Genomic DNA, 16,496 nt, shown 5'->3' on the forward strand with positions numbered 1-16,496 from the left:
TTATAGTTTTCCTTAGTTATGATAAAGATTATTGTAACTTTTACTTGATAACTGTTTTGTTATATGTAATTTTGCTATGTTAAAGTTAAAGCCTTTTTTTTGTTGTTTAAACCGAAAAAGGGGAAATGATGGAGGAAGGTCATTGGCTAATAAAGGAACTGCCTTGGCCCATTTTATTGGTTAGGACATAGGTAGGTGGAGTAAACAGAACAGAATGCCGGGAGGAAGAGGAAGTGAGGTCAGTCTCGACAGCTCTCGGGAGCAGATGCCTGAGAGAGACGCCATGCCCCGCTCCTGGGATGAAGCTCCGACCCAGGATGGACATAGGCTAGAATCTTCCCGGTAAGCGCACCTTGGGGTGCTACACACAGATGATTAGAAATGGGCTAAATTAATATGTGAGAATTAGCCTAAAAGAGAATGGGCCAAGCAGTGTTTAAAAGAATACAGTGTCCGTGTAATTATTTCGGGGCATAAGCTAGCTGGGCAGGCGGCTGGGGTGTTGGGGACGCAGCCCCGCCGCCTCCCTTATTACTTCAACACCCTTTTCTGATCTTTGAGAGAAATAGTAACATACATGTCCATAAACACAGAGAAGCACACCCATACACAGAAACAAGAAGGCTGTGTGGTGGTGGCACATGCCGTTAATCACAGCACCCGAGAGGCAGAGGCAGGTGGGTCTCTGTAAGTTTGAGGCCAGCCTGACTTACAGAGTGAGTTCCAGGATAGCCAGGACTACACAGAGAGATCCTGTCTTGAAGAACCAAAAGTAAGTAATCAAAAATTGATTCCCAGGGCTGGAATGACGGCTCAATGGTTAAGAGAGCATCCTGCTCTTGCAGAAGACCTGGGTTTGGTTCCCAGAATCAAATATGGTAGTTCACAACTGCCTGTAACTCCAGAACAGGAAATCTGACATCTTCTCTGACTCATAGGCTCCTGCACGCATGTGGTGCACATATAGTTATGTAGATTCATTCACATACATATACACACAGCAAAATCTTCGATGATGCAAGTTTGATTCCCAGGACCCATATGATGGAAGGAAAGAGCTGATCCCTGAAATATGTCCTCTGACCTTCACACAAGCACCTGACACAAAACAGTTTATTAAGGGGACGACAAGGGGAGAAGGGTCAGATGGGGAAGCACTGGAATGTGAGGAGTCTTTTTGTTCAGGAACTGGAGCATGTTGGACGCTGCCTGATGGTGCCCGCAGAAGGTTCCCGGCTACCCAGAGTCTCAGGGAAAAGGGCAGAGGTGGAGGTGGAGGCAGAGGTAGGCAGGTTGGCCTCTGTCAGCAAAGCTGCATCTTCCCAGGAGCCTGAACCTGAGGCAGGAAAAAGCCAAACAAAATTGCAAATGAGACAGGTTAGCAGGGACAGAGGGGCGTCCCCACCACACTTCACTCACCATCGCTAGCCTCTGGCTCTTGCTCCTCCTCTCCATTCAGGGGCTGTCGATGTGGTTTCTCTTCCTCAGACAGCTGGCCCTCTTCAGCCAAAAGGGGAACAGAGGTGTGATAGAGGTGAGACCCAGGCACTGAAGGGGAGTGCTGTGGAGGAGCGAGGAAGAGGGACAGCATCATACCTGCTCCTGCGGGATCTTCAGGGCTTTCACCATCCTCTGTCATGCCTGACCGCTGGGTAGGCTCCTCCCGGCCTGCAGGTTCGGCAAACGGAGGACAGCTAGACTCAGCGGTGAAGCTTGGTTTGCAGTGCCAACTCTACCTCCTTCAGCCTTTCCTTACACCCTCAGTTAGCTACTCTGTACTGGAGGCAGGCAGTCCCTCTAACCCAGCCAAAATACCTCTCAAGGATACTGTCAACCAACCCCTTTACCTGGCTGATGGCGAGCAATGCGACGCTGGGCACCCTGTCGTGAGCTATCCCCTTGTCGGATATTAACCTGTGGAGGAGTAAGCACCGAGTGGTGAAGCCTGGCTCCCTTCACAGTGATCCTGCCCTATCCCTAACACGCCATGATCACCAACAAGGACTGAGGAAGAACAGGGTCTTCGCCCTGTGAGACCTGCAAAGAGAAGCGGTGTCGGGGCCAGACGCCCCCCCACACCCACTGCATGTAGCTGAAGAGCGCGATGATGCTGAGGAACGTGAAGTTGCTGGCGACACCCACAAAAGCGCAGGTCACAGGGAAGTTGTACAGCAGGTACCTAGGTGGGAAACAGGGCCAGGAAGGAAGCAGCAGTTACCAGATAGCTCGAGTTGCTAACACTCCACAAATACTTGTAGGACAACTTGAGTGAGTGTGGCTGGAGCTGCCCTCTGCCACTATGGCATCTACTCCCCCGTCCAGTTACCAGATGACACCCCACCAGGTTCTAATAAAGGCCAAGGACTTCAGGTAGCCGCAGTATCACAGGGCCACAGCATCATACACTCCCACTCCTGCTGAGCCGATGGAACAAGGCAGCTGGATTACGTGGGTATTGTTATTAGGGTGGGGCGGGTGCCTTTCACTATGTTGCCTGAGTAGCAGGGACTAGACACAGAACACTACACCTGGCTCATAGGATCGAGCCTCTTATTTGCTTTTCATTATTTATGTTGAGAGTCTTGCTTTGTAACCCAAGATTTCTTGCCTTAGGCCTCCCAGTGCTGAAATGTCAGGGTGTGTCATCTCATATGGGATTTTAAAAATGGGGCTGGAGCGTTGGCACAGTGGTTAAGAGGACTTCCTGTTCTTGGAAAGGACTCAGGTTCAATTCCTGGTACCCACATGGGGGTTCCCACCTCCTTCAACACCAGACACACATGTGGTACACATACAGGCATGCAGGCAAAACACTATTACACACAAAACAATAAAATTAAATTTTTTTTTTCTTTTCAAGACCAGATTTCTCTGTGTAGCCCTGGCCATTCCAACTCACTTTGTAGACCAGGCTGGCTTTGAACTCACAGAGATCCACCTGTTTCTGCCTTCCAAGTGCTGGGATTAATGTATATTGAGCATTTGCCTGACTTGTTCTGCATGCACCACATGGATGCCTGGTGTCCCCCTAAGATACCCTGGAATTGGAGTTACAGATGGTGGTGAACTATTACCTTGTGAGTACTGGGTACTGAACACAGCTCTTCAAGAGCAGCCAGTGCTCTTAACCCCCGAGCCATCTCTCCAGTCCCTCACATGGGATTACATTTTTTTCTTCTCTTTTTTTTGAGGGGGGAGGGAAGAAGCTCTTTTGTTTTGGTTTTTCGAGACAGGGTTTCTCTGTAGCTTTGGTGCTTGTCCTGGAACTAGCTCTTGAAGACCAGGCTGGCCTCAAACTCCCAGAGATCCGCCTGCCTCTGCCTCTCAAGTGCTGGGATTAAAGGTGTGTGCCACCACCGCCCGGCCAAGAAGCTCTTTTGAAAGCCTAGTCAAACTAGGGAGGCGCCTCCGGCCTTTGTAAAATATGATGTGATGTTGTTACTAGTCAGCTCTGCCTGAAACCCTCTTCATTTCAGGGCAGGTCATGGGAAAGCTGCCAAGGTTTCCCTCTGCGGCTTCTTACCTGAGCCCAGTGAAGTGGGCATGGATGCGGAGGTATGCTGCATACATCTGGATGCGCTTGCTGTGAATCTCAATAACTGCTCCAGTTGTGGGCATATACTGCGAGGGAGGGAGAGCAGAGTCAGCAGGGCCCAGTCTGAGACCGCTTCCAGTCTCTGTGCCATTGCAGGTGGCTGCCAGTGGGCTTCTCAGGTACAGTCTTGGGCCAGCGGGAGGGTTGTCTCCTACTCCATCTCTCCGCTCCACTTACCGAATTCTCCCTGTAGTCCGAGTAGAGTTCTACCTCCAGGAGCTGCTTCTGCTCAGCAAAGCCAAACAACAGGAGGCTGGAGAACACCAGTGTGTCAAGTATCTGGAGCAGCTGGGAGCGGTAGTGCAGCATCGCCTGACAGGGCCATACGGGAAGGTGGGGACAGCTGTTCTCTCCGGTCTGCCCCATGCTTGAGCAGTCCATGTATGCAAAGAAGTGCATTCTGTTCCTTCCCCTTCCCTTCCTAACCCCAGTGCCCACCCAACCATTCCGTTTGTTTCAGTAACTTCCCCTGGTACCTGACCTCATTTCTCCATTCTAATGCGGCAAAGTTCCCTTCTCTAAAACACCTGCTCAGGTAAGCAGTCTGCTCTCATGTACCTTTCCAGCCATAGTCTGTTATCTGGCTTGGGATCCATGTCCCAACGCACCACCTGAAGCTGTCCTCAAATGCAGATAATCATCGTGTGGTTTAAATGAGGTCCAGCGCTGAATGTGTCTGCTACATGCTAACAAGAACTCTGCATTTCTTGCTGGTCTGGTCAGGAGGAAATTACTATAAAGCTGGTATGTTTCTGGAATCTTCTTGTTCTGAGAGCAGCGGTACTCTTAGACTACTCCGAAGCTGGGCATGCCCATCAGACACTAGGTGTTTTGGGCAAATGTTTGGTTTGTTAATTGGATTCTTCACTTATCCTGGTTGGGGCCTGATCTCAGAGCCAAGGTGGTCTTCTCTTGAAGTATCAGCCATATATACTGATTCAGTCACCATTGTCCCCAGTTTCCCAGACTTGTCTTCAAACACTTACTGAGCGTGAAGAAGTAGAGACGATTCGGCCGCCTCTGGTATAGCATGAAACGGTGACTAAGAACATGCCCAAGTCTTGATTCACGGGGGACTCTGGCATTTCAAGCTCTAAGGTGACTCGATATGGCTGTCCATACATCAGCACCTGCCCAAGGGAACAACACCATTTTGTTAAAAAAAAAAAAAAAGTTTGTGCTGTTTTGAAACAGGGTCTCACTATGTAGCTATGATTGGCCTGGAAGCACTCTGTAGACCAGGCTGGCCTCAAAAATCAGAGTGTCGACTGCCTTTGCCTCACCAGTGCTGGGATTAACCGCGTGCATCACCATGCCTGGCCTGACTTGTTTTAATCTTTTTTTTTTTTTAAAGTACATCCTGACTCAATGCTGCCCCCTCCTGGTCATTGAACACCTGACTTTCCAGATTTCTTGTTTGCTGACTTGGTTTTATTTGGAGGTGGGGGTTGTCAGGTAGGGAACCCAGCATTTAAGACAGGGTCTTGCTATGTATCTCTGGGTGGCCTAGCACTCACTATATAGTCTCAAATTCATGGAACTTCTCCTGCCTCAGCCTTTGGTGCTGAAATTTGGGGCCCGAACAACCACACTCACCCGGTCAGATAGATCCTGGGTCTGACTCAGACTACTACACTGTTCCGAAAAGAACCCTGTTGCTTTTCTTTCCCAAAAGTGAACAGACACACTGCCAACTGGGCCATCTGTGATTCAGGCCTGTGTGATGCTGGAGCTGGCCCCCTGGGCCCAGCCTGCCCGCACTTACTAATTAAGCAAGTTCTGCTCGGCCTCCTAGCCAGCTCTTGCACAATCACTGTAGCGGCAGATCGTCTTGTTATCCAGAGTTAATTCGGTTTTAAAAAATTAGTCTATTTGTGTGTGTACAACACTGAGCTTATTAAAAATGATACGACTGCCTGGCACGGCAGCGCATGTTTTTACCCCAGAACTCCGGAGGCAGAGGCAGGAGGATCTCCATGAAACTCAAGGCCAGCCTGGTCTACATAGCAAATTGTAGGCCAGCCAAAGGCTAAATAATGAAACTATCTCAAAGTAAATAAATAAAGTGATAGAACTGCAGACTGTAAGAGTAAACTATATATTATATAAATTCTATCTCAATAAACCTTTTAAGAAAAGCTGGACGGTGGTGGTACACGCCTTTACTCCCAGCACTTGGGAGGCAGAGTCAGGCGGATCTCTGCGAGTTCGAGGCCAGTCTGGTCTACAAGAGCTAGTTCCAGGACAAGTTCCAAAGCTATGGAAATCCCGCTCAAAAAACCAAACCAAAACAAAAGAAACCTACTAAAAAACAAAACAAAACAAAAACCTAGAAAAGTGGTGATTGAAAATCCTATCTCCAGGCCTTGCGCTGTACTTATTTAGAATCCCAGCATGTGGGAGGCAGAGGCAGCTTTTAGATCACCCACTTCCAGGCTGGATTGGTACTGTATGCCTATAATTGCAGCACACAGGAAGCTGAGACAAGATGATCACAACTTCAAGGCTAACCATTTTTTGTTTGTTTTTCATGTGATCCAGGCTAACCTTCTTGCCTCTACCTCTCAAGTATGGGCTCTTTTCTTTTTTTGTGACAGGCTATCAATATGTGCTGGCCTGGAACTAACTTGCCCAGGATACACTTAAAATCCTAAACACAAAACATCCTCAGTCAGGTATTGGTAGTGCACATCTTTAATCTCAGCACTCTGGAGGCAGAGGCAGGTGGATCTCTGAGCTTGAGGCCAGCCTGGTCTCCAGAATGAGTTCCAGGACAGCCAGAGCTACACAGAGAAACCCTATCTGGAAAAACAAACGCCTCCTACATCAACTTAAACAGCTATGATTACAGATGTGCGCCACTGTGCAAGGGCCGATGCCCCAGCATTAAATTAAAAAAGTTCAAAAGTTCGACGCCGGGGCTGGAGAGATGGCTCAGTGGTTAAGAGCATTGCCTGCTCTTCCAAAGGTCCTGAGTTCAATTCCCAGCAACCACATGGTGGCTCACAACCATCTGTAATGAGGTCTGGTGCCCTCTTCTGGCCTGCAGACATACACACGGACAGAATATTGTATACATAATAAATAAATAAATATTTAAAAAAAAAAAAAAGTTCGACGCCCCAGCATAAAGTTAGTTTCTTCTTAAATTCTTTTTTTTTTTTTTTTAGGTTTTTCGAGACGGTTTCTCTGTGGCTTTGGAGCCTGTCCTGGAACTAGCTCTGTAGACCAGGCTGGTCTTGAACTCACTGAGATCCGCCTGCCTCTGCCTCCCGAGTGCTGGGATTAAAGGCGTGCGCCACCACTGCCCGGCTCTCCTTAAATTCTTTTTTTTTTTTTTTTTTTTTTTTTGAGACAGGGTTTCTCTGTGGTTTTGGTGCCTGTCCTGGAACTAGCTCTGTAGACCAGGCTGGTCTCGAACTCACAGAGATCCGCCTGCCTCTGCCTCCCGAGTGCTGGGATTAAAGGCGTGCGCCACCATCGCCCGGCTCTTCTTAAATTCTTAAGTTCAAAAAGTAACTTTCAAGTTAAGATTGACAACTAAAGGAACTCATGTAATCAAAACTGACACTGATCCTCCAGGTCCTTTTAAAGCTTGGGATCCTATCCTTCATCTGAGCATCCGCAGCCTGCCAAGTAGAGAAGGCTGTGTCTATGCACACTTGCCACAGTTCCCAGGTTTGTTGAAGGCACACTGGCATCTGGCCAGTCCTCTGGCATAGTACCCTTTGTGATAACAGGTAACACATAGTTGTTAATAATTTCATAATTTTATATACCAGGTTCTCGTTTGGTTTTGTTTTCTGAGACAGGGCTACTCTGTGTAGTCCTGGCTATCCTGGAACTCACAATGTAGATTAGGTTGGCCTCAAATTCACAGAGATCCTCCTACCTCTGCTTCCTGAGTGCTGGGATTAAAGGTATGTGCCAACCACCACAATGGTCAGTTTTTAATTAATTAATTCGTATTATTACTTTGTTTTTATTTTTCAAGACAGGGTTTCTTTGTGTAACCTTGCAGCTTAAAAAAGAAAAACAAAACAACAACAACAATAACAAACAGGGTCCCACTATGTAGCCCTGACTGGCATGGAACTCAGTGTAATCAGGCTGGCCTCTGCTTCAGAAGTGCTGGAATTATTAAAGTCACAGACGTCATATTAGCTTCACATCCTTGAGTGGATGCCATGCTGTTCCAGCTAGCTTGCCTGTTCACTTGGGCCAGGAATACAAGCTTTATGGAGGAGCTATGGCTCACACGGTAAGTTCAAGATGGGATCGTTCCTGACGCCTGCTGCACACACTTCATTTGGACTCTAATTTTATATCGGAGATTGAATCTAGAGCCTCATACATAGGAGGCAAGTACTCCATCAACGGGGATTTACCCAACCCTCCTTTTTCTCTTTTCGGAGGATATCGGGTCTGGCTATGCGGCCCAAGCTGGTCTCAGTTTTGGAATTCATCTTCTTACCTTTTCCTCCTAGTGCTGAAATTACAAGTATGTGTCACAGTGACTAGAGCCAACATCTAGATTTTCTTTTCAGCCTCCGTTTGCTTCAGAACCTTTCTCTTAAATCTCTGTTGCTCAATCCTGCTCTCCACATCTTTCTCAGGCCATCAGACATTTCCTGCTTCTTCTCTAGCTCTCATACTCACCCGATCGCGTCCACTCTTAGCCAGCGAGACATTGGCAACAGGGAAGGAGCAGAGTGAGGCGGTGGAGGAATCACAGTCTGTCCTAGACGAGAAGGGACGAATGACAGTTGGTGCCGTTCCACAGCCTGCTCTGCCTGCTTGCCCCCATACCTGGTCTCTAGGGCTCCCTCCTGTCATCCACCCCCTTTCTCCATTACAGAGAAGTGGACAACAACCGTGGCCAGGAGATTCAAGATACCAAAATAAGGCTTTCATTCTCTTCCCACTACTTCAGTTTATGTCCCTATTAGAAGAGCACCTCTAGGTAGGAACCAAAGGACACTCAGGTGTTCTTACAGGATCCCTTAAAAAGCTCAGGGCATGTGATTTCAGGGTCCCACCCCTACAGATTCTGATTCAAGCAGTTCCGATCTGGGGTCTAATTTTTTTTTTTTTTTTTTTTTTGGTTTTTCGAGACAGGGTTTCTCTGTGGCTTTGGAGCCTGTCCTGGAACTCGCTCTGTAGACCAGGCTGGTCTCGAACTCACAGAGATCCGCCTGCCTCTGCCTCCCGAGTACTGGGATTAAAGGTGTGCGCCACCATCGCCTGGCTGGGGGGTCTAATCAGAAAAAAAGAAAACATTCCTCCAAAAGTATCTGAATATATCTTAAGAAAAATTATAGGCAAAATTGCACATGGTACATGGGTGCACAGCTCATACCTGGTATCTCGTCTATATAAGAATCACATTCCCTAAATGGCTAAGAAGATCTACCTTGAAAATGACAGCCTATGACTAGGGGTCAGGGAGAGGGAAGAAAGATTTAAAATTGATGGTATTAAAACCGCTTTCTGGGCTGGAGAGATGGCTCAGAGGTTAAGAGCATTGCCTGCTCTTCCAAAGGTTCTGAGTTCAATTCCCAGCAACCACATGGTGGCTCACAACCATCTGTAATGAGGTCTGGTGCCCTCTTCTGGCCTGCAGACATACACACAGACAGAATATTGTATACATAATAAATAAATATTTGAAAAAAAAAAAAAAAACCGCTTTCTAAGCCGGGCGGTGGTGGCGCACGCCTTTAATCCCAGCACTCGGGAGGCAGAGGCAGGCGGATCTCTGTGAGTTCGAGACCAGCCTGGTCTACAAGAGATAGTTCCAGGACAGGCTCCAAAACCACAGAGAAACCCTGTCTCGAAAAACCAAAAAAAAAAAAAACCGCTTTCTGTGTCTGCTGATTGCCTGGTCTTACAGCATTGCTGGGACAGACAGAACTGGGCGGCATGAGTGAAATGGGAATGAATGAGGACTCAGTTATTTGGGTTACTGTGCAGATGCAGACCATTGCGGGTAAGTGGCAGTAAACTAAAAGGGAAAGGAGGAATTTCCTAATGCTCCCTACGCTAAAAGCCAGGGTAATTCTTAGATGCATAAGGGGTTGAGTTGGCTCAAAACTCTACAGTGGCTTAAAAGGTTTTATACAACCTAAACAGAGCGGACTTTAGTTACCTGAATCTAAAAGTGAATTTTATTTTCTTTTTCTAGTTTTTTTTTTTTTAACTCCTTTGAAACAAGGTCTCAACCTGTAGCCCAGGCTGGCCTAGAACTCAGGGTAATTCTCCCAATTCAGCCTCCCAAGTGCTGGAATTACAGATGTGACCAGGCTATTTTTCTAGGTTTTTCATCAGAATTCAGCAGTGCAGGCAGACCTGGAACCCTAGAGCCCTAGTGGCCCAGACCTGCTCCAGCCTTGGCCTGTGAGCTGAGAAGTCTTGTTAGCACACTGGGATAAGATTTCATCCTCTGTCAATAATGGGATTCAACAGAGGACGCACCAGGAGTCCTTGGGGTCATTTCAATTTAAGATTCTTCTACTTTAGCTGGGCGGCGGTGGTGCACACCTTTAATTCCAGCACTCGGGAGGCAGAGGCAGGCGGATCTCTGTGAGTTCGAAGCCAGCCTGGTCTACAGAGCGAGTTCCAGGACAACCAGGGAAACACAGAGAAACCCTGTCTCAGAAAAGATTTTTCTACTTTAGCGGAACAGTGTCCTCACCTGTAGTGGAAATGCACGGGACTCAGGTGGCTGACAGTCGGCATGTAGGAGTAGTAGAAAGAGCCATAGAGGAACACAGACACCCAAAGCAAGAGGAGGATGGTGCAGAAGAGCACCCCAAACTGCAGCAACAGCCTGCGGGCACGGCCTGCCAAGACATGGCCTACTTCCTGGGCCCACAGTAAGGCAGGTACTGGTGGGTCATTGACCATGATGGGGACAGCAGAGGATCTGCCCCCAGCTTCAGGCTTTGAGCTCCTGGCTGGTCTTCCACAGGGACGATACCCTTGGCCATGGGATAGGGCAGCTGGAGGTTCCTGGAGAAAGAAGAGGGAAAAAAATAGTTTTTTTCCCCCCTCAGGGAGCTGGGAACAAAAAAGTCAAGCTTATTAAACTGGCTTTGAGGAAGTAGATAGCGTGATAAAGCAAAGTCATTGTTTCCCATGCACTTCTCTTCCAATCACTCCTTCACCGAGTTTCCTTCCAGCGCTGCCAGTGGAGCCTTTCCTTCAGTCACCGGAGCCGGGGGAAACCTCCTTGCTACCTTCACAGCGTTGTTCCATACATAGGACCAGGCCCTTAAACCTCTCTCAAAGCACAGATGACATGGATCCACAATGCGCAAGGAGAGGATGAGTGATTTGCCTAAGGTCGCACAACCTCCCGAGTTTCTCCCCTCCTCCCGGACCTGTGATCGCTCACCAAGCGACCACACAGCCCTGTAGCCCACCTGCGGAGTGACGCTGAGGCGCCCACCCCTGCGGTGACGCGGTTGACACCACCCTGTCACCGCAGCCTCCCCTAGCCCAAGCAACCTAGAGAAGGGAGTTCCGGCCGCCGAGAGAGCCCGGCCCCTTCGGGCAGTCGCCAGTTAAGCGCAGGGGAAGGGCTCGTGCAGGGGCGGGGCCCTAGCGCAGGGGGCAGGGCCAGTGAGATGCCTTGCTCCTGTTTTGTGCTTCCCACTGTCCCTGCCAGAGGATCATTATAGGCCAGTTCAGCAATGCACTTCCCCATCTAGATCCCACTATAATCCCGGAGGCAGGCTGAGACTCAGCAGCATCCCTTTGGTCCTCCCATTGAGGCCGCAATCAAGGCCCTCTTCCGAAACCTTTACCACCAGCCTTTTCACCCCAAAAGACAGGATCTGGGTGCAGGCAGGGTGGGTGGAGTGGTGGTGAAATGGGTGCTGTTTTTATTCAGCAGAGCTGCTTGAGCCTGGAGGCGCCCAAAGGGAGTGTGTGTGTGTGGTGGGGGGCTTGCCCCGAGAACCTTGCACCCTGCCAGAACCCGAATCTTGTGTGTTTCGCAGATGGCTTGCTGTCCGCTAGTCAAGCGTAGCAGCATTTTCAGCCCCTTTCTCCAGTTTTTATGCTGCGTGATCGACCTTCAGTGACCCACGTGATGCAGTCAACCTCAGAATCCCTACAAAACATGAGACTAGGTCTCTGAAGGTGGCATCTTCTGGACAATGTCCTCCAGGAGGCAAGGCCAGTGCACATCTTTTTGAATAGTAACAATCTACTCCAATTACCTGGAAAATTCGAATCAAGTTGCTATCTCCCCAACTCCACCACTTGCCACCGCTTCTTCCCACTCCAAGAAGCCCACCTGTGTTCATAATAGTCACACTGGTTCCCGTATCTCCCTTACCTCCTCTTTATCTGATCCTTTTTTGATCTGGTCTCTGCATGTCTCTTTTCCCCCAGCTTCTCTTCTTTGCTGTATCATATCTTTAGATATCTTCCTGATGGTTACCTCTGCTGCCCTGGATCGCCCCACTCAAGTCACTTGTGCTAGAATGTGGTGACCTAGAAGATGATCACTTGTAGAGCGTCACATTTTCCTGGATCTGCAGAATGGAGGGCCACTGTGAAAGAAACGAAGATTCAGGTGCTGAGTGCTGTGTCAGGGTTGTGGGGGGAGCAGTCCAGCTGATGTCAGACTTTCAAATGAGCAGGGTCTCCCACAGCGGGTACAGACTCTATTGCAGGGGCTGTCACAGGCCCAGACCACCCCATTTAAGAGGGGAGCCTGCTTCCGCTTCAGGTCCATTAGGGAGGGCTCTAGTTCAGACTAAAGACTTCTCCAATGGGCAGGGGCAGGTAGTGAGACAGTAACAGTGGGGGTGTGTACAGGGGATGCAAGCAGCAGTCAGATCCCCCCACTAGCCAGGCAGTTGGTACGCTCCAGAATCTGAGCAGCTCCTTCTAGCATCCTTCATCCTTCAGGTACCAGCCATCTGGACAGTGCTTGAGCTGCAGAACCTGAGACCACCCCTCCAAGGACCTCCAGTCTGAGCATCTCTAGTGACCTTCTCTGCATTAGCTGACACTGCTACAGTTATTTTTAGCTGCAAGTTCCCGCAGGGTGGGGCACCTATCTGAAACAGAGCTTGGTGCCCCCTCCCCACGGACGCTACATCCCAGGCTGCCACCACCGCCTGTCATTTCAGGTGAGTAGAGAGCAGCCTGTTTCTCTCTCAGTAGGGCTTAAGGGGACAGGTGGCCAAAGTGATTTCATCAGGGTGGGGCTCGTTCTGACTGAGGCTTTCATTCCTGATAACGCATTGGCTCAAAGACTGGGAATCCTTAAAACATTTGTATAGTTTGGTGACCCAAGGATTTGGAGAACACTTCATCTTTTCTCCATTCTCCCCACTGAGAAAAAGAGATGGGATGGCCACTGGAGAGTGAAGATTATATGGGTACAAAATACTGGCCCAATCCCGGCCGTGCAGTTGTTGAAGAGCTGAGTGTTTTAGCTGAGAGTACTGAGTTGTCTGTCTTTCCTCCAGGATGAAAGGGGAGACCCCTGTGAACAGCACTATGAGTATTGGCCAAGCACGCAAGATGGTGGAACAGCTTAAGATTGAGGCCAGTTTGTGCCGAATAAAGGTGGGTGCGACCCTGGCTCCCATTAGTTCTTCAGGCCTCAGCTGTAGGTTTTATAAACCTTGGAAAAAAGATGCTTCTTTTCTTGACACCCTGAGGTCAGAGGCTGAGACTGGGCATTGTCAGTATAGCTGTTTCTGAGGACTGTGGGGCTGGGGGATAGGACTGTCTCAAAGGGCATTAGAAACTAAAAGATAGCTATTTGGCGAAGGGAGCTGCGGCCCTTTCAGGAATTCTGGCTAATGTTTCCCCTCGTGGCTGTGCCCCAGGTGTCCAAGGCGGCAGCAGACCTGATGACTTACTGTGATGCCCACGCTTGTGAGGATCCCCTCATCACTCCTGTGCCCACTTCGGAAAACCCATTCCGGGAGAAGAAGTTCTTCTGTGCCCTCCTCTGAAGAGTTCTGTCCCTCTGAACTCATCTCCCCTCTGAGACCTGCCCTTAGATCGTTAATTGTAGCAGCCCGTTTCTACCCATACCTATCATGAGATCCGCTGAAGCACAAGCCCTCCTTACCCATGTCTACCCCCATCTCCTCACCCTTTGAGGCCAACTGCAAACACCTTTTACTCCATCCAGAGGGCCCCCGCTAAACTGCCAGGATCCTGCCTGATTCCCTCTGTGATCCGTTCAGGCAATGGAGAGGGGGATACCCGGGTGCTTGTTCTCAGTCTCACCTGGAGCTATTGGAAAGGTAAAGGCATTTGAAGAATAAAGTCATCCAGAGCCTCAAAGAACAGCGCCTGTGTTAGCGTTCTTGGGAAAGAGGATCCTTAGTCGATACACTTGCCATATCCCCGGAACAGGGCCAGTCGAGCCAGTTAGACATAATAAGGGCTGGAGATCGCGGGTGAGGCGCGCGAGCGCCCCCAGTGTGGGGTTGTTCAAGAGTGCCCACAAGCTGCGGGGCGTTCACGGGCTCGCCACGACAGCAGTGAGAACTACACAGACTGAGTAGGGTGGGTTTCCGCGGGCACAAAGACAGGAGCCGGGTGGAGGTGCCCTGAGGAACGGAGAGGCGACTCAGGGCGTCTCGGCGCTCGGGCTGGCAGCGCCGCAGCCGCTGTCCAAGATGGCGGCTGCCTGTGCGAACCGCACGGAGGGGAGCGGCAAGCTGCAAGCTGCCGTACAGCACTGCTCTTGAAATGGCGGCCCCCAGCGTTCCCAATATGGAACGATCCCTTACGAACGCTTCTGGTCTTAAAATGGCTGCCCCTGCCCTCTCGAAGTCAGAGCCAGGCACTGTGTCCCATAGAATCTGGAACTCGACATCCTCTGGAGAGCTCGAGCCCCAGGGGCACTAAAGAAGTCATGGGTACTCTAGTTCACTAGGATTTGGGCTCAAAAAGCACAGTGTGGACTTTGCAAGAGAATCTTTACATCTTTCCAAGTAGAGGTTCTCTCTGAGGGATTATTTGTAATAATACAAATGTGACAGAGTCCATCTTGAAGCGTGGTTCCTTGGTCTCTCTGGGAGCTAAATAAACAATCAGTTTCAGTTTGTTTTCTTGTCTTTTTTAGTTTCTTCCCTGTCTGGAAGAACCAAAAAGGCCCAAAACACAGCCAACAACAAAAAAGAAAGATCACAGCCTGGCATGGTATGCATACCTTTATCCTGGCTAGAGATCACACGTACCTGGAGTGCCTAGCAAGTTTAGGAGACCCAGAGTACCTTCCAGAAGGTGTTTTGTTTGAAGAGTTCCTCTGACCTCCATTCACAAGAGTATGCCTGTATACATTACCACCACACTTTTCAGTGCTGAAGTTTCAGTATTTTAGTATCTTTATTTCTTGATACCTGTGGTAACTATCCAAGAAGGATCCTTGTTATAATCCCTGCTTGCTCACAATACCCAGTATGCAATGGGTGCTTAATACCTTTCCTACTGTATCAGTGTTGGGCGAGTACCAGGGTAGTAAGAAAATCTTATCAGCTCAGATATGGCAGATGTACCACTGGCATTAGGATAACGGTCACACCACCTTACCAACTAAAAAACCCAGGTTACTCTCCTCATCCAATTTGATACCTGGTCATATGGGTGAATAGCTGGTTGAGGAGAAAACCTAGGTTAGCAGCCCTACAAACAAACTATACCCATTAAAAATAGAGTGGGGCTAGAAGAGATGGTTCAGTGGTTATAAGCAGCTGTTCTTGCAGAGAACTGAGGTTCAGTTCTCAGCACCCACATGATTTACAACTGAATTTAATTCGTTAGAGAGGATCCAATAGTCTTCTTGCTCTGCATGCACCAGGCACACACATGGCACATACACATATGTGCAAGCAAAACATGCATAAATCTTTTTTTAAAAAGTAAGCTGAGCTGGGCGGTGGTGGCGCACGCCTTTAATCCCAGCACTTGGGAGGCAGAGGCAGGCGGATCTCTGTGAATTCGAGGCCAGCCTGGTCTACAAGAGCTAGTGCCAGGACAGGCTCCAAAGCTACAGAGAAACCCTGTCTCAAAAAACTAAAAAAAAAAAAAAGTAAGCTGAGGGGTGAACCATTAGGGATTTTTTTGAGAGAGGGTATTACTTGTGATCCTCTTGCCTCCAACTCCCCAGTGCCAAGATTACACACATACCAATAACCCAGCTGTTCTTGGTTTGTTTTCTGAAATAGTATTGCTCTGTAATGCAGGCTGATCTGGTATATACGGGCTTTGAGTTCACAGCAATCCTCCTGCCTTGGCCTATCTAGTGTTAGGACAAATGGCAAGTGCTATCATGCCCAGCTATGCTCTAATTATAAGCAGCTCCAACATTAAGTTTAAAATGTCCCAACAATGGGTGCTAAGATGATGGTTCAGTGCTGCGGAATAATCCTTTTGTACATTGTGAAGATTTGGTTTAATAAAAAAGCTGACCAACAGCTGAACAGGATAAAGATAGGCAGAAAAGCCAAATTGAGAACTTTAGGAAGGGCGGAGTCTGGAGTCACAAGCCAGATGCAGAGGAGATGAACATGACATGCTAATAAAGGTACCACCACATGGCAGAGCGTAAATAAGGAATATGGATTAACTTAAAATGTAAGAGCTAGTTAGTATTAGTAATAAGCCTGAGCTTTTGGCGGAGCATTTATAATTAATATAAGCCTCAGTGTGTTTGAGCTGTTGCAGGACAGAAAAATACCTACAGTTAAGTGGGTAGAAGTACCTGCCATTAAGTCTGATGACCTGAGTTCAATCCTTGGAACCTACATGTTAACAGACAACTCCCCCAAATCATCTTGATCTTCATAGGTGTATAACATTAACAGGTAAAAAAATCAAAAATCCTAGTGAGCTTGGTATGGTAGCAGCCTAGGCTATA

The 16,496-nt window shown here is 48.6% G+C and overlaps 2 protein-coding genes across 3 annotated transcripts; one reads left to right on the top strand and one right to left on the bottom strand.

Annotated features, from left to right (window-relative positions):
* Positions 1 to 1,072: 1,072 nt before the first annotated feature.
* Bscl2 (BSCL2 lipid droplet biogenesis associated, seipin) lies at positions 1,073 to 14,247 on the bottom strand. 2 transcript variants are annotated; one of them, XM_041661585.1, is made up of 12 exons: positions 13,859 to 14,247; positions 11,940 to 12,156; positions 10,290 to 10,606; positions 8,255 to 8,336; positions 4,582 to 4,725; positions 3,773 to 3,907; positions 3,524 to 3,621; positions 2,038 to 2,179; positions 1,848 to 1,914; positions 1,597 to 1,668; positions 1,420 to 1,500; positions 1,073 to 1,336 (listed from the first exon to the last, which is right to left on the bottom strand). In XM_041661585.1, exons 2-12 carry the CDS (start codon positions 12,015 to 12,017, stop codon positions 1,182 to 1,184), a joined length of 1,371 nt encoding a protein of 456 aa, XP_041517519.1. In that variant the 5' UTR covers positions 12,018 to 12,156; positions 13,859 to 14,247; the 3' UTR covers positions 1,073 to 1,181. The 2 variants fall into 2 exon arrangements, with proteins under 2 accessions (XP_041517519.1, XP_041517520.1); XM_041661586.1 differs by lacking the exons at positions 11,940 to 12,156; positions 13,859 to 14,247 and adding an exon at positions 11,020 to 11,150.
* Gng3 (G protein subunit gamma 3) lies at positions 12,473 to 13,938 on the top strand. The gene is made up of 3 exons (XM_041661587.1): positions 12,473 to 12,741; positions 13,084 to 13,183; positions 13,450 to 13,938. Exons 2-3 carry the CDS (start codon positions 13,085 to 13,087, stop codon positions 13,576 to 13,578), a joined length of 228 nt encoding a protein of 75 aa, XP_041517521.1. The 5' UTR covers positions 12,473 to 12,741; position 13,084; the 3' UTR covers positions 13,579 to 13,938.
* Positions 14,248 to 16,496: the final 2,249 nt, after the last annotated feature.

Source organism: Microtus oregoni, unplaced genomic scaffold (assembly GCF_018167655.1).
Source record: "Microtus oregoni isolate MIOR12 unplaced genomic scaffold, Mior012 000012F_ref0000307, whole genome shotgun sequence".
NCBI classification, from domain to species: Eukaryota; Metazoa; Chordata; class Mammalia; order Rodentia; family Cricetidae; genus Microtus; species Microtus oregoni.

Excerpts from the sequence above, each read along its gene's own strand:
- Bscl2 (XM_041661585.1), bottom strand. The coding sequence starts at position 12,017 with ATGATACAGCAAAGAAGAGAAGCTGGGGGAAAAGAGACATGCAGAGAC. Across the intron at positions 3,908-4,581 it reads TCTCTACTTCTTCACGCTCA|GCGATGCTGCACTACCGCTC; the intron begins GTAAGTGTTTGA and ends TGGCCCTGTCAG. Across the intron at positions 2,180-3,523 it reads GCCCACTTCACTGGGCTCAG|GTACCTGCTGTACAACTTCC; the intron begins GTAAGAAGCCGC and ends TTTCCCACCTAG.
- Gng3 (XM_041661587.1), top strand. The coding sequence starts at position 13,085 with ATGAAAGGGGAGACCCCTGTGAACAGCACTATGAGTATTGGCCAAGCA. Across the intron at positions 13,184-13,449 it reads CCAGTTTGTGCCGAATAAAG|GTGTCCAAGGCGGCAGCAGA; the intron begins GTGGGTGCGACC and ends GCTGTGCCCCAG.